A 14,084-nucleotide genomic window follows, 5' to 3' on the forward strand; every position below is an offset into this window, starting at 1 on the left:
TGGTGTACAAAATGAAGCAGGACAAAAGCTAATAGAGTTTTGCCAAGAGAACACGCTGATCATAGCAAACACTCTTTTCCAACAGCACAAGAGATGACTCTACACATGGACATCACCAGATGGTCAATATCGAAATCAGATTGATTATGTCCTTTTCAGCCAAAGATGGAGAAGCTCTATACAGTCAGTCAAAACAAGACCTGGAGCTGACTGTGGCTCAGATCATGAGCTGCTTCTTGCAAAATTTTGGCTTAAATTGAAGAACGTAGGGAAAACCACTAAACCATTCAGGTATGACCTAAATCATATCCCTTATGAATATACAATGGAGGTGAGGAATAGATTTCAGGGATTAGACCTGATAGACAGAGTGCCTGAGGAACTATGGACAGAGGTCCGTGACATTGTTCAGGAGGCAGCAACTCAATCCGTCCCCAAGAAAAAGAAATGCAAGAAAGCCAAGTGGCTGTCTGATGAGGCTTTACAAGTTGCTGAGGAAAGAAGGGAAGCGAAAAGCAAGGGAGAAAGGGGAAGATATACCCAACTGAATGCAGAGTTCCAGAGAATAGCAAGGAGAGACAAGAAGGCCTTCTTAAATGAACAATGCAAAGAAATCGAGGAAGACAACAGAATGGGAAAGACTAGAGATCTCTTCAAGAAAATTGGAGACCTCAAGGGAACATTTTGTGCAAAGACGGGCATGATAAAGGACAAAGAAGGCAGGGACATAACAGAAGCAGATGAGATTAAGAAGAGGTGGAAAGAATACACAGAAGGACTATACAGCAAAGATCTGAATGTCCCTGATAGCCATGATAGTGCGGTCACTGAACTTGAGCCGGACATCCTCGAGAGTGAAGTCAAGTGGGCCTTAGGAAGCATTAGTAACAACAAAGCTAGCGGAGATGACAGTATTCCAGCTGAGCTATTTAAAATCCTAAAAGATGATGCTGTTAAAGTGCTGCATTCAATATGCCAACAAATGTGGAACACTCAACAATGGCCGCAAGACTGGAAAAGGTCAGTTTACATTCCAATTCCAAAGAAGGGCAACGCCAAAGAGTTGTCAAACTACCGCACAATTGTGATCATTTCACATGCCAGCAAGGTGATGCTCAAAATCCTACAAGCTAGGCTTCAGCAGTATGTGAACCGAGAACTACCAGAAGTATAAGCTGGGTTTCAAAGAGGCAGAGGAAGTAGAGATCAAATCGCCAACATTCGCTGGATCATGCAAGCAAGAGAATTCCAGAAAAGCAAGAGAATTCCAGAAAAACTTCTATTTCTGCTTCATTGACTACACTAAAGCCTTTGATTGTGTGGATCACAAAAAACTGTGGCAAATTCTTAAAGTGATGGGAGTACCAGACCACCTTACCTGTCTCCTGAGAAACCTGTACGAGGGTCAAGAAGCAACAGTAAGTACCAGACATGGAACAACCGAGTGGTTCAAAATTGGGAAAGGAGTACGACAAGGCTGCATATTGTCACCCTGCTTATTTAACTTATATGCAGAGTACATCATGAGAAACGCCAGGTTGGATGAATCACAGGTCGGAATTAAGATGGCCGGGAGAATTTTCAACAACCTCCGATATGCAGATGATACCACCCTAATGGCAGAAAGCAAAGAGGATCTCAAGAGCCTCTTGTTGAGGGTGAAAGAGGAGAGTTTAAAAGCTGGTTTGAAACTCAACATTAAAAAAACTAAGATCATGGCATCTGGCCCCATCACTTCCTGGCATATAGAAGGGGAAGAAATGGAAGCAGTGACAGATTTTACTTTCTTGGGCTCCAAGATCCCCGCAGACGGTGACTGTAGCCATGAAATTAAAAGACGCTTGCTCCTTGGGAGGAAAGCTATGGCAAACCTAGACAGCATAGTAAGAAGCAGAGACATCACCTTGCCGACAAAGGTCCGTCTAATCAAAGCTATGGTTTTCCCAGTAGCAACGTATGGCTGTGAGAGCTGGACTATAAGGAAGGCTGAGCACCGAAGAATTGATGCTTTCGAACTGTGGTGCTGGAGAAGACTATTACGAGTGCCCTGGACTGCAAGGAGGTCAAATCAGTCAATCCTAGAGGAAATCAACCCTGAGTGCTCATTGGAAGGAGAGATACTGAAGCTGAAGCTCCAATATTTTGGCCACCTAATGAGAAGAGAAAACTCTCTGGAAAAGACCCTGATGCTGGGAAAGACTGAAGGCAAAAGGAGAAGGGGACGGCAGAGGATGAGATGGCTAGATAGCATCACCGATGCAATGAATATGGACTTGAGCACGCTCCGGGAGAGAGCACAGGACAGGAAGGCCTGGCGTGCTATGGTCCTTGGGGACACGAAGAGTCGGACACGACTGAACGACTGAACAACAACTGTTTTATCAGTGCACTCACATTTATCATTAATGTAAGGATGGGTGAAAACACCCCCCCACACACAAATGACAGAGTGATAAATCATGTCTTAAAGCACATGTTTCTAAAGTACACATTTTACAGTACACAGTACAGCATATATGATCACAATTTTAATGGGAGAACTTCTGGTGTTGAATGGAAACAAAATTCTCATGCATCTCTACTATCTAGTGTTTTGTTTTGTCCTTAATTACAAAGAAGTTTGTTAAGCAGAGGATGGATGGCCATCTATTGAAATGGCTGTAGGTGCTGATTGCCTGTGTTAGCAGGGAGTGGAACAGATGGCCTTTGAGGTTCCCTCTAGCTCTACAATTCTATACGTTGCAGCATTCAGTTACATGATACCTTATCTGCAATCTTCAATGGTGATTGTCCTTTGTGTGAATTGAGCCTCAACATGTTCCTCTTTTATGGACGGTCACCTCACCAGGTGTTTGTTTGAACTAAGTCCAAGTTCCATTTTGCAAGACCAAGGTCAGAACTGATGGCCTCTTCAGAGGAACAAATCATAAAAGCTCGATTCAGAAAAAAGTAACAATTTCCTCAGCATCTGCCAGTTGGTCAGGTAGGACTGATCCACAGATATGATTGCCAACGTGTGTTACACTGTCCTATCAGTTCCTCCCTGATAACCAGCAGCAGGCCGGAGTCTCCATAGCAACAGCCAGGATCTTTTGAAAGTGATGAGTGCACTCAGTAAGGCCGGCAGCTTGTGTAACATCAGTCAAAAAAAGCCTGAACGAAAGCATTGAAAGGACAAAAAAGTAGTCCAGGGAACAAGGGGGAGCACTGACTTGTGGCTAAACAGGAATGAGACAGTACGGAGGGCTTGTGGTACACCACATTATATTTAGTGGTTATGCTTATTATTATTATTTTAAAAAATATCTTAGCAGTTTTTCCAGAATGCTCCATGCAAAGTATGGTTCAAACAATCGAAATTCAATCAGTAAAAGGAAAGAGTGCTGTGTGACCTTGAGGCCTACTGGGGGAGCTCTGAGGGATAAGTTCTTTTTTTCTTGACTAAATGTTTGGGAACTGAGAAAGCTTTTCTTGTCAGAAAGTGCTAAAGGGATGACTGAGGCACCCCCGTAGCTAGTGTTAGGGTGGCCACATGTAGGGATGTCTGGATTTTGTAAAATCTGTTCCTCCTGCATTTTGTGGATTGTTAGGTGGCTTTTTGTTCTGTCATCCACTCACTGGCGGAATTGGATTTTTCCCAATTTCCCAAATTTGCACAAATTCACACCTGCAAAAATGCACAAAACCTCCCCCAAATGCATAAACCATTCCCAAGCTCCCTTTAGCATCTGCACTAAGAAACATTGCATGGCTGCAAACATTATGTAACTTGCGGTAGACAGTTTTGCACACTTTCCAGGAGTGTGGGGTGGGGGATTCCATCATGAGCACATGACGGAATGAAAGATGCCTGCGAGTCTGCAAAACACACACAGAACAGATTAAACAAAATCTGTACATCTCTAGTGGGTAGTGGTGCTTTGCTGACATAAGGATCCACATTTGGAGAAAGTGCTTCCTATTGGTAGACAGGATTTGGGTGCTGGCTGATTCATGCAGGTGCAACACGTGATTTCCTTAACGCTTGGTGATTCACTGCTGAACATGAGAAATGGTCTCCACTGAAAAAGCATTTTATGCCAGATGATCTCCTTAGGTCCAGCAATATTGGCTGGTGTTGCTCTACAAAATCAGAACCCCACCATAAGGTCAGGGACAATCACCCTCCAGAGCATGAGGCGGAGTGAGACGGTCACCTCAGGCAGCAAATGCTGGGTGGTATGGAGAGGGTAGCTGTTGGATGATAGACCTCTGTGTTCCAGGTGGCTTGCACCTCCTAGACTACCAGCTGCCTTCAGGTGTGGTGGAAGATGCTCTCCCATCACCAGGGTTGCAGTAAGATTTAACTGTCAGTCCAGTTGCCTTCTGTAGATGGAAGCTGGGGTGCCATGTTGCCCTTCACTTCAGGAAGCAAAATGGCTTGGGTCAGCCTTGGCTCAAAGCTTATGAGAAGGACCAGAGCTTATCCGTGGTGTGCTGCACTTCTGAGTATGCATGGCACACTTCCAAAGGGCAACTTCCCCTGGCCCCAGCCCTCCTCCTGACCTGGGAAAGGGAGAGAGGACAATCCTTGTATGGCAGTGTGGCCAATCCCCCTCCTGCTTTTCCCAGCTCCAGGCATGGGATGCCTGAAGCCCATCTATGTTGGTCTGCACTTCAGATGTGTTCTTTGTCACCTTGAAATCATCAGTTGGCCATTTTTCTGAGAGTGGAGGTAGGACAAGGTGTCCACTTGTATATAGGGATGCCACGAGTGTCCAACAGCAACGGACTCCCCCCACCCCGCTTTACCCCTCAGATGCTGCTTGCTGAGCTGTGGGCTGCTCACAGATGCACTTGCAGAGCACCACACGGTCGGCGAGTTCCCCGGCAGCCGCCTGCTCCTTGCTGGGAGCCAGCATTTCTACCCAAGATCAGGGCTCCCCTATTTCTGTATACTCCACTTCATGCAAAATGGAAGCCATACAGGGCAATTTCCACGACATTAGAGGCATAACAGCACCCTTTACACCTCTAATCTTGTGGAAATGGCCCTATACGGCTGCCATTTTCCACAACAGGTCTGATCTTGAACTTCCACAAGAGCTCTGATCTTGCATTAAAAAATGGTGGCTCTAAGTGAGGAGCTGGCGGCTGCAGGGAGCTCCAAGACCACTCACCAAGCCCCCCAGGGCATACATGGCCCAGTGAGCAGGGGCAGGCACAGCAACAGCTATCCAGCAAGCGCCCGCACTTAGCAGACACAGGGGAGCCCGTCCACCTCTATGTATATATTGCTGAAAAGAGGACCAAAGAAGACAGCAATTTGCATAAAATGCGGATATTTGTATGTATGTGTATAGATGGAAATGGAGACGTACAATTCATGTCACTGTGACCAGGTGACCTGCGTGCCTTGCCAGTCTGCTGATCGGGTGCTATCTGTTGATGGGCAACTTCAAGGCCTCTGCCTCTCACTTTTTAAGGTTCTTTCTCTTTCAACCAAATTTGGGCGGGACAATCCTTCAACTTGAGGAAGGATTCAAATAAAAGACTGTGCTCAGACAGCCCTTCAAAGAGAGGTCCACCACCCAAACAGGGGAGAGAGATTGTCCCCACAGGTGTGCTGCATTTTTGAGATGCACTTGGAACACATCCATAGGGCAGCAAGGCTCTGTGGATGAACACCAAATGCTCTCCCCAGCTCCAAGCTAAAGAGGATGGCTGTGGGAGGGGAAGGGGTTATTGCACTCCCCAGAGGCAAGAGGGATGTTTGCTGTGGTGAGCACATTTTTGGTCCCCGACTTCCATGCACGTTCTGCCTGTAGCATTATATCTTTGGTGAGTTGTGTACGTGGGCAGGCATGACCTGTTGCTGTGACCATTAGTGGTGAGCAGGCATGTGCGAACCAAACTCAGCATGAGGTATTCTCCTCTTTTCAAGGCATTCACTTGTGTGTAGTGGAAATTTTGGATCTGTGTCCAGAATTTCATGTCCAAGTTCGGTGGGCCTTTGTTATTCTGGGTGAATAAGGCGGACTACAAGGGTGCATGTAGTACAGGAGACATGAATTCTTCCTCTCCAGCTGCAAAGCCAGAATGCTGTTAGCAGCCTCCCCACAGCAACTGAGGTTTCGACCTCATGCAGTAGGGCTTTGACTTTGATTGCAAGTGCAGAGTTGCATAAATCCATTTGGCTTACCGGTGGCGTAACATACTGACCTAAAATGAGGTTGATGGAGTAGGCATACAAGCATAAGATACAGCAGGGATGTTGAACCTCTTTCAGCCAAATTCAGTTTTGGAAAAGCTTTTGGGGAGCTGCATTCCGGTGGTCAGTGGGTCAGAAGGCAAAAGAAGGCAGGAAAAGGCCAGAAATACCAAAAATACCAGCATATTTCCACTTGAAGTTCTTGCTGCCAGTCACTCAGCCTTAGGAGAGGTATGTCAGCCTTAGGAGAGGCATGTCAGCCTTTTAGAATGAGGAAAAAACTGTGCAAAAACTGGGAAAACACCCAAAGACAGGCAGTTGGGGGAAATGGATGGAATCAGGGAAAGGGGTGTGAACTCCTGGGGAATCCCAGAGGGCCAGACTGGAATCCTGGGTGGTCCCAATTTGGCCCATGTCCTAAGGTTTAACATCCCTGAGATACAAGAGCAGCATCTCTCAGAGCACTTCCTGGGGTAGTCTTGGGACAGCATTGTCACTTGAGCAAATAGCAAATTAACACCGTGGAGACAGTGGGTGTATTTGCTCAAACTTTTGAAAGCTTTCTTCCTTCATGGACTCCTTTCTAGGGACGTCAGAGAAATCCGCTGTGGATTCAAATGAGGCCGGATTCCAAGGAATCCGGCCTCAGGAATCCGCAGCAGATCAGGTCCACTTATCTCCGCTCCAGGAGGGCTGGAGGCGGAACGGCACTCGGCTGCTTCTTGCCAGCCAGAGCCGTTGGCCTCCTCCCTGCCCCTGCCGATTGTCATGTCTTTACAAAATTTTTTTAAAAAAATGGCGATAGGGAGGATGCGCCCATAGACTTATATCAAATAGGGTAATGAATCTTGTGTATAAGTCTATGGGCACATCCTCCCGATCACCATTTTTTTTAAAAAAAACTTTTTAAGACATGGCAATCATCAGGGACAGGGAGGAGGCAAATGGCTTTGGGTGGCAGGAGGGAAGGTAAGCACCCCCAAGCCAGTTCCCTCCCCCCAGAATCCGAGCAGAGCGGAACCGCTCTGGAGGATTCTGGGGGGGAGGAACGGATTGCTTCCCCCCCACAGATTCCCCACCGGAACATACGGTGGGGAGTCCATACACCCTTACTCCTTTCCACATCCACCAGCCTGCCAGAGAGCCCCTGTGCATTTTGCAAGGGATTCTGTGGCATATCTCGAGCAGAGGCAGGCCATCTGGTGCCCTTGAGATGCTTTGGACTACAACTGGCAGAATCACTGACCAATGGACATGCTAGCCATTGGGGGGTTTGAGGAATTGTTTTCCAAAACATCTGGATCAGCTCATCCCTGCCTGTTCTAGAGAGTGGAGCCAGTTTCTATGGAGTGCTAGTAACATGTCTTTTTGATCTCGTTGCTGCCCAAGGCAGACTAGTGAGTAGGACCAAAATAATGAAATAAATAAATAAATAAATTTACCATTTTGGATACTCATTGAAGGAGAAGATGGGTTGTAGTGATCAAGCGGTCTTTCAGGGAAGATGTTCCAGCACCACGGCTGATCTCCTTACTGAGGAGAACATGATCGACTTGCAAGGAACCCCAGGGCTTCATAATCTGAGAATGTCCTGCCTTAGGTTAAGCCCAATGGAAGTAAAAAATTAAGCAGAATTTAGAGGCCAAAATTAATCATAACTTCAGTCCACTTGAAGTAGAGGAGAACTGTGTGAAATTGGGAAGTCCTGGTGCTTTTTACAGGGCACCCTAAGTCCTAGACAAATCTCTGTTATTTTCCTGCTCTCTGCTCCACAGACATTATTGTCAGAAAATCTGAAAAGTGCACAGGACCATCTAGTGGCTAAATGAAACGCTACAGATACATGGGTACAGATAGAAAAATAGAATAGTATAGCAGGGTTGGAAGGGGCCTACAAGGCCATCGAGTCTTGAGTCGAGATGATGTCTTAGAGGATCGAACAGACTATTTCTTTAAAGTCTTTCATGATGAGAGTTGGGTCCAACCTATCTGGAGAGACCCTGTGTTTCCCATCTCATGCCCATCCCCAGAGAACACAACCTGAATGTGAAAACAGTGTCCAGCTCTGCCACATGCGCAACAACTGTGAACAGGAGGAAATGGAGTGCATCCGTCCACCCAATGAAGCATGTGTAGGTCTATACACAATCCCACTCAAAACTCACCACAGGAGGACTAGACACAAGCTTGTGGGTTATGTATCATTTATGCCTAGGTGCATCAGTGTGTGTGCATATGTGCATGCCTGCATTCACAATTCCACTGCCCATATGATTGACTGAGATAGGTAGGGATGTAAGAACTCACCCTAGTTCGGTTCCTCCGGACACTCGCTGAAGCAGCGCCCCTGCTCTCACCCCCCCGGACCTGTGCTCGGGCTGCCCAAGAGTTCGGTGAGTTCCCCAGGCTTACCACGAACCTGTTCAGTGAGCGCCACCATTTTCATGCCTTTGATGTCTGCGTAAAACAGGAAGTTAAAAAATGTGCATATGTGCAGTTTGGAGCTGGGAAAGCTAATAAGCACAATATTAGAGGCATAATCCCTCTAATATTGCGCGTATTTAGCTTTCCCAACTCCAAAATGCGCATATTTGAATATGCACATTTTTTTAACTTCCTGTTTTACGCAGACATCGAAGGCGTGAAAATGGCAGCGCTCACCAAACGGGTTCACAGTGAGTACTGGGGAGAGCGAGCGGGCACGACTGGGGAGTGAACAAGGACACAGTCAGCAGGCGCAGTTCGGGGGTTGCGGGTGGGGGTTGCTCAATGAATTTCTGAACCCAGTTGGGCACCCACGACAACCCTCGAGAGAGGGGAGGGATTGCAGCTCAGTGACAGAGCAGCTGATTTGCATACAGATGCTTCCAGGTTCAGTCCTTGGCTCCTCTAGGTATGTCCAAGAATTTTGTTTCAGTTTGCAAATCATTCAGACTTCTTCCATTCACAACCCCAAACTCAAACAGCAGTACATTTTTTTTGGGGGGGGGAATGTTTGTGCATTCCTGAACTCTGGATTGCATTTGAAAAATGCATAGTTTTTGGAAAATGCACACTTTGAAATGTACATTTAAAAAAATCATCATATTTCCCATGTGAAATGTGCACTCTTCCTGTTTGAATGAACTGAAAAAATAGGTCAGAAGCAAAAATGGAGCAAGCTGAACCAAGCTTTGTAGTCAAGAAGATCAGAGAATTTCAGTGAGCTCGAACATCCCTGATTCTCTTATCCCTGGGCATATCTGGACTAGAAGATCAGGTCACAGGTGACAAGGAAAAGCTTTGTCAGCCTGAGACCCCAGAAAGATGCTGCCAATCTGGACTTGATGGACAAAAAGTCTGATTTGGTGCAAGGCAGTTTCTTATGAAATCTAGAAGAAGAGGAAGAGGAAGAGGAAGAGGGAAGGGAAGGGAAGGGAAGGGAAGGGAAGGGAAGGGAAGGGAGAGTGAATACCCATGCTGTTGATTTCCCTAGATGAGGGGTGGGATATATATCAGAAACCACATGTGATGTCCTTCTTCCTAGGCTGAGTTATATCTCTCTTTTCATTTTCAACAGAAAAGAAATGAGGCAGAATCGCCAGTGGGTGGAAGGGACTTCAATTTCCCTTTCCTCTTATGTAGGTTGGATGGCTGCTGGTAGAGTCCAAGAGGGGAGGGACAATTGATGTAGTAGTAATGGGGGACTTCAATTTCCCCGATATTTGTTGGGAGACAAATTCTGCAAAACATGGCCCCTCCAGGAAATTCCTGACTTGTGTGGCGGATAACTTCCTCCTACAGAAAGTAGAGGAAGGAACTAGAGGATCGGCTATCCTTGACTTGATCCTAACCAACAGAGATGACTTAGTGGATAAAGTAGCAGTTACAGGAACTCTGGGGGAAAGCGACCATGTTGTACTTGAGTTCTTGGTTCTAAGGGAAGCAAAAGCCGAGTGTACTCAAACGCGTACCCTGGATTTTAGGAAAGCTGATTTTAATAAACTCAGAACAATGATCAGTAAGGTCCCATGGCAAACAATGCTAGCGAGAAAAGGAGTCCAAGATGGGTGGGAACTTTTAAAAAAGGAAATTCTCAAGGCACAATCACAAACAATTCCAACAAGAAGAAAAGGTGGAAGACAACAGAAGAAGCCAATGTGGCTTCACAAAAAGCTTAGGGATGACCTGAAAACAAAAAAGGACACATATAAGAAGTGGAAAGAAGGCCAAGTAACAAAGGAAGAGTACAGGCAGGTAGCACAGAATTGCAGGGATGGCGTCAGGAAGGCTAAAGCGGAGAACGAGGTGAGGTTAGCGAGGGATGCTAAAAACAACAAAAAGGCTTTCTTCAGCTACGTGCATAGTAAAAGGCAGAGGAAAGAAATGGTTGTTCAGCTATTAAATAAGGATGGCAAAATGATAACAGATGACAAAGAAAAGGCAGAGGTGCTCAATTCCTACTTTGGCTCAGTCTTCTCCCAAAAGAGGGTCTATGACCCCCCTGGCAAAGGCGAAGTACAGGCTGAAGGGGCAGGATTGCAGCTTGAGATCGACAGGCATATGGTCAAGGAACACCTCATTACTTTGAATGAGTTCAAATCTCCAGGGCCAGATGAACTGCATCCTAGAGTAATAAAGGAACTGGCAGAAGAACTCTCAGAACCGCTGTCTATTCTCTTTGAGAAATCATGGAGGACCGGGGAAGTGCCAGATGACTGGAGGAGGGCTAACGTTGTCCCTATCTTCAAAAAGGGTAAAAAGGAGGAACCTGGGAACTACAGACCAGTCAGTCTGACATCAATCCCTGGGAAAATTCTGGAGCAGATCATAAAGCAATCCATCTGGAAGCACCTTGACAACAATGCCGTGATTACTCGAAGCCAACATGGATTTGTCAAAAACAAGTCCTGCCAGACAAATCTGATCTCATTTTTGGATCAAGTCACCTCCCTTGTAGACCGTGGGAATGCTGTAGACATCATATACCTCGACTTCAGCAAAGCTTTCGACAAAGTGCCCCATGATATCCTGATGAGCAAACTTGCTCGAAGTGGGCTAGATGAAACAACGATCATGTGGATCCACAGTTGGCTACAGAATCGGACTCAAAGAGTGCTTATCAATGGGACCTTCTCAAGCTGGGGAGAGGTAACGAGCGGGGTACCGCAGGGCTCAGTCCTGGGCCCAGTGCTCTTCAACATTTTTATTAATGACTTGGAGGAGGAGGTGCAGGGAATGCTGATCAAATTTGCAGATGACACAAAATTGGGAGGGATAGCTAATACTTTGGAAGACAGAAACAAAATTCAAAGTGATCTGGATAGACTGGAGTGCTGGGCAGAAAACAACAGAATGGCATTTAATAGGGACAAATGCCAAGTTCTGCACCTAGGAAAAAGAAACCAAATGCACAGTTACAAGATGGGGGATACGTGGCTCAACCACACTACGAGCGAGAAGGATCTTGGAATTGTCGTCGATCACAAGCTGAATATGAGCCAACAATGTGATGTGGCTGCAAAAAAGGCAAATGCTATTTTGGGCTGCATTAATAGAAGCATCGCTTCCAAATCCCGGGAAGTACTAGTTCCCCTCTACTCAGCACTGGTTAGGCCTCATCTGGAGTACTGTGTCCAGTTCTGGGCACCACACTTTAAGAAGGATGCAGACAAGCTGGAGAGGGTTCAAAGGAGGGCAACAAAGATGATCAGGGGACTGGAAACAAAGCCCTATGAAGAGAGACTGAAAGAACTGGGCATGTTTAGCCTTGAGAAGAGAAGACTGAGGGGAGATATGATAGCACTCTTCAAGTACTTGAAAGGTTGTCACAGAGAAGAAGGCCAGGATCTCTTCTTGATCATCCCAGAGTGCAGGACACGGAATAATGGGCTCAAGTTACAGGAAGCCAGATTCCGGCTGAACATCAGGAAAAACTTCCTGAGTGTCAGAGCAATACGGCAATGGAACCAATTACCTGGGGAGGTGGTGGGCTCTCCCACACTGGAGGCCTTTAAGACGAGGCTGGACAGCCATTTGTCAGGGATGCTCTGACTTGGATTCCTGCATTGAGCAGGGGGTTGGACTCGATGGCCTTGTAGGCCCCTACCAACCCTACTATTCTATGATTCTATGATCTTGGAATTGTTGTCGATCACAAGCTGAATATGAGCCAACAATGTGAACTGGCTGCAAAAAAGGCAAATGCTCTTTTGGGCTGCATTAATAGGATAGCTTCCAAATCCCGAGAAGTACTAGTTCCCCTCTACTCAGCACTGGTTAGGCCTCATCTGGAGTACTGTGTCCAGTTCTGGGCACCACACTTTAAGAAGGATGCAGACAAACTGGAAAGGGTTCAGAGGAGGGCAACAAAGATGATCAGGGGACTGGAAACAAAGCCCTATGAAGAGAGACTGAAAGAACTGGGCATGTTTAGCCTTGAGAAGAGAAGACTGAGGGGAGACATGAGAGCGCTCTTCAAGTCCTTGAAAGGTTGCCACAGAGAGGAAGGCCAGGATCTCTTCTTGATCTTCCCAGAGTGCAGGACATGGAATAATGGGCTCAAGTTACAGGAAGCCAGATTCCGGCTGAACATCAGGAAAAACTTCCTGAGTGTCAGAGCAATATGACAATGGAACCAATTCCCTGGGGAGGTGGTGGGCTCTCCCACACTGGAGGCCTTCAAGACGAGGCTGGACAGCCATTTGTCAGGGATACTCTGACTTGGATTCCTGCGTTAAGCAGGGGGTTGGACTCGATGGCCTTGTAGGCCCCTTCCAACCCTACTATTCTATGAATCTATGAATCTATGAATTGGGCCAGGAGGGTGATGAGTAGGGCCTGGCTCTCTTCCCCTCTTGCAGTATGGCTGGTTTCTGAAGGATAAAAGGGCAGCCAGATAGCAGTTGGACATGGCAGGCCAAAGACCAGTGGAAAGAGCCTGCCCTTCTCTTGCAGGGTGGGTTGCTATCCCAGAGCAGGGGCATGTGGTGCGTTGCATCTAGGATGATTACTGGACAGGGAAAGGGGGCCGTATCTGAATGTTCCCAGCTATAAGGAGAAAGAACACCCCTGCCATCTACATCTAACCATCACATGTGAAGAAGGTGTTCCTGACCCAGTCTGCTCCCAGATACAGTAGTTGTTCACCAAACTATTTCATCAAATTGATCCATAAAGATGCAGTTTCTCTCCAGTCAGTATTGCAAAAGCACTAGTGAAAAAGTCTTGAGATTTTGGGGGGTTTGGGTCGGGATATCAAATTAGATGCCTTGGATTATGCTCAGTTGAATGGGTGCAACCAGTTGATTCAGCTCCAGTTGGTGTCTGTCTGTCTGTCTATCTGTCTGTCTGTCTGTGTGTGTGTGTGTGTGTGTGTGTGTGTTGATTCACACTGGATCTTTTGTATTTCTTTGTTACCCATCTTTTTCATTAGAAAAGATAGTGAAACAAACAATAACATAAAACAGCATGATCCTGTTTAATTGCAAACAAACCACTGAACAACAAGAAGCCACAGGTCCCTGCCTCAAGGAACTTACAGTCTAAAATCTGACATGGGCAGCAAGGGAGGGAGGGGAGGAAGATGGAGGTGGCAAGAAAAACAGAGGAAGAAAATGTGTTCAATTCAGTTGCACACGCTTAGTTTTAGCTTTGGTAGGGGACAAGGGAGATTTGGCCATGATGATTTGACCACATGCTTTCTTTCTTCTTCTTTTCTTACAGGCTGGGATGTGAATAGCATGGCCTATGCTCAACCAGGTATGGTCAGGTTCTGTGCATAGAGGCACCATTTTGATAGGACAGACAGGGGTATATAGGATGAATCTTACCCTGGGATGTGGGAAGACCATTCAAAAAAAGCAAAACTCCTATGAATCTAGGGATGGTGCAGGTTCCTGATTCTGTCTGGGAA

At 46.4% G+C, this 14,084-nt stretch overlaps 1 protein-coding gene across 1 annotated transcript in view; it reads left to right on the forward strand.

Annotated features, from left to right (window-relative positions):
* The window catches only part of ADCYAP1R1 (ADCYAP receptor type I), a 136,258-nt gene that overhangs the window by 26,797 nt on the left and 95,377 nt on the right, over positions 1-14,084 (forward strand). Inside the window, exon 3 of the mRNA XM_084855104.1 lies at positions 13,895-13,930. Coding sequence (XP_084711230.1) covers positions 13,895-13,930 — 36 coding nt within the window. The remainder of the gene's footprint in view (positions 1-13,894; positions 13,931-14,084) is intronic.

This window comes from Heloderma suspectum, chromosome 5 (genome assembly GCF_057233095.1).
Source record: "Heloderma suspectum isolate Gila_16-S chromosome 5, 16-S_ref, whole genome shotgun sequence".
NCBI lineage: Eukaryota > Metazoa > Chordata > Lepidosauria > Squamata > Helodermatidae > Heloderma > Heloderma suspectum.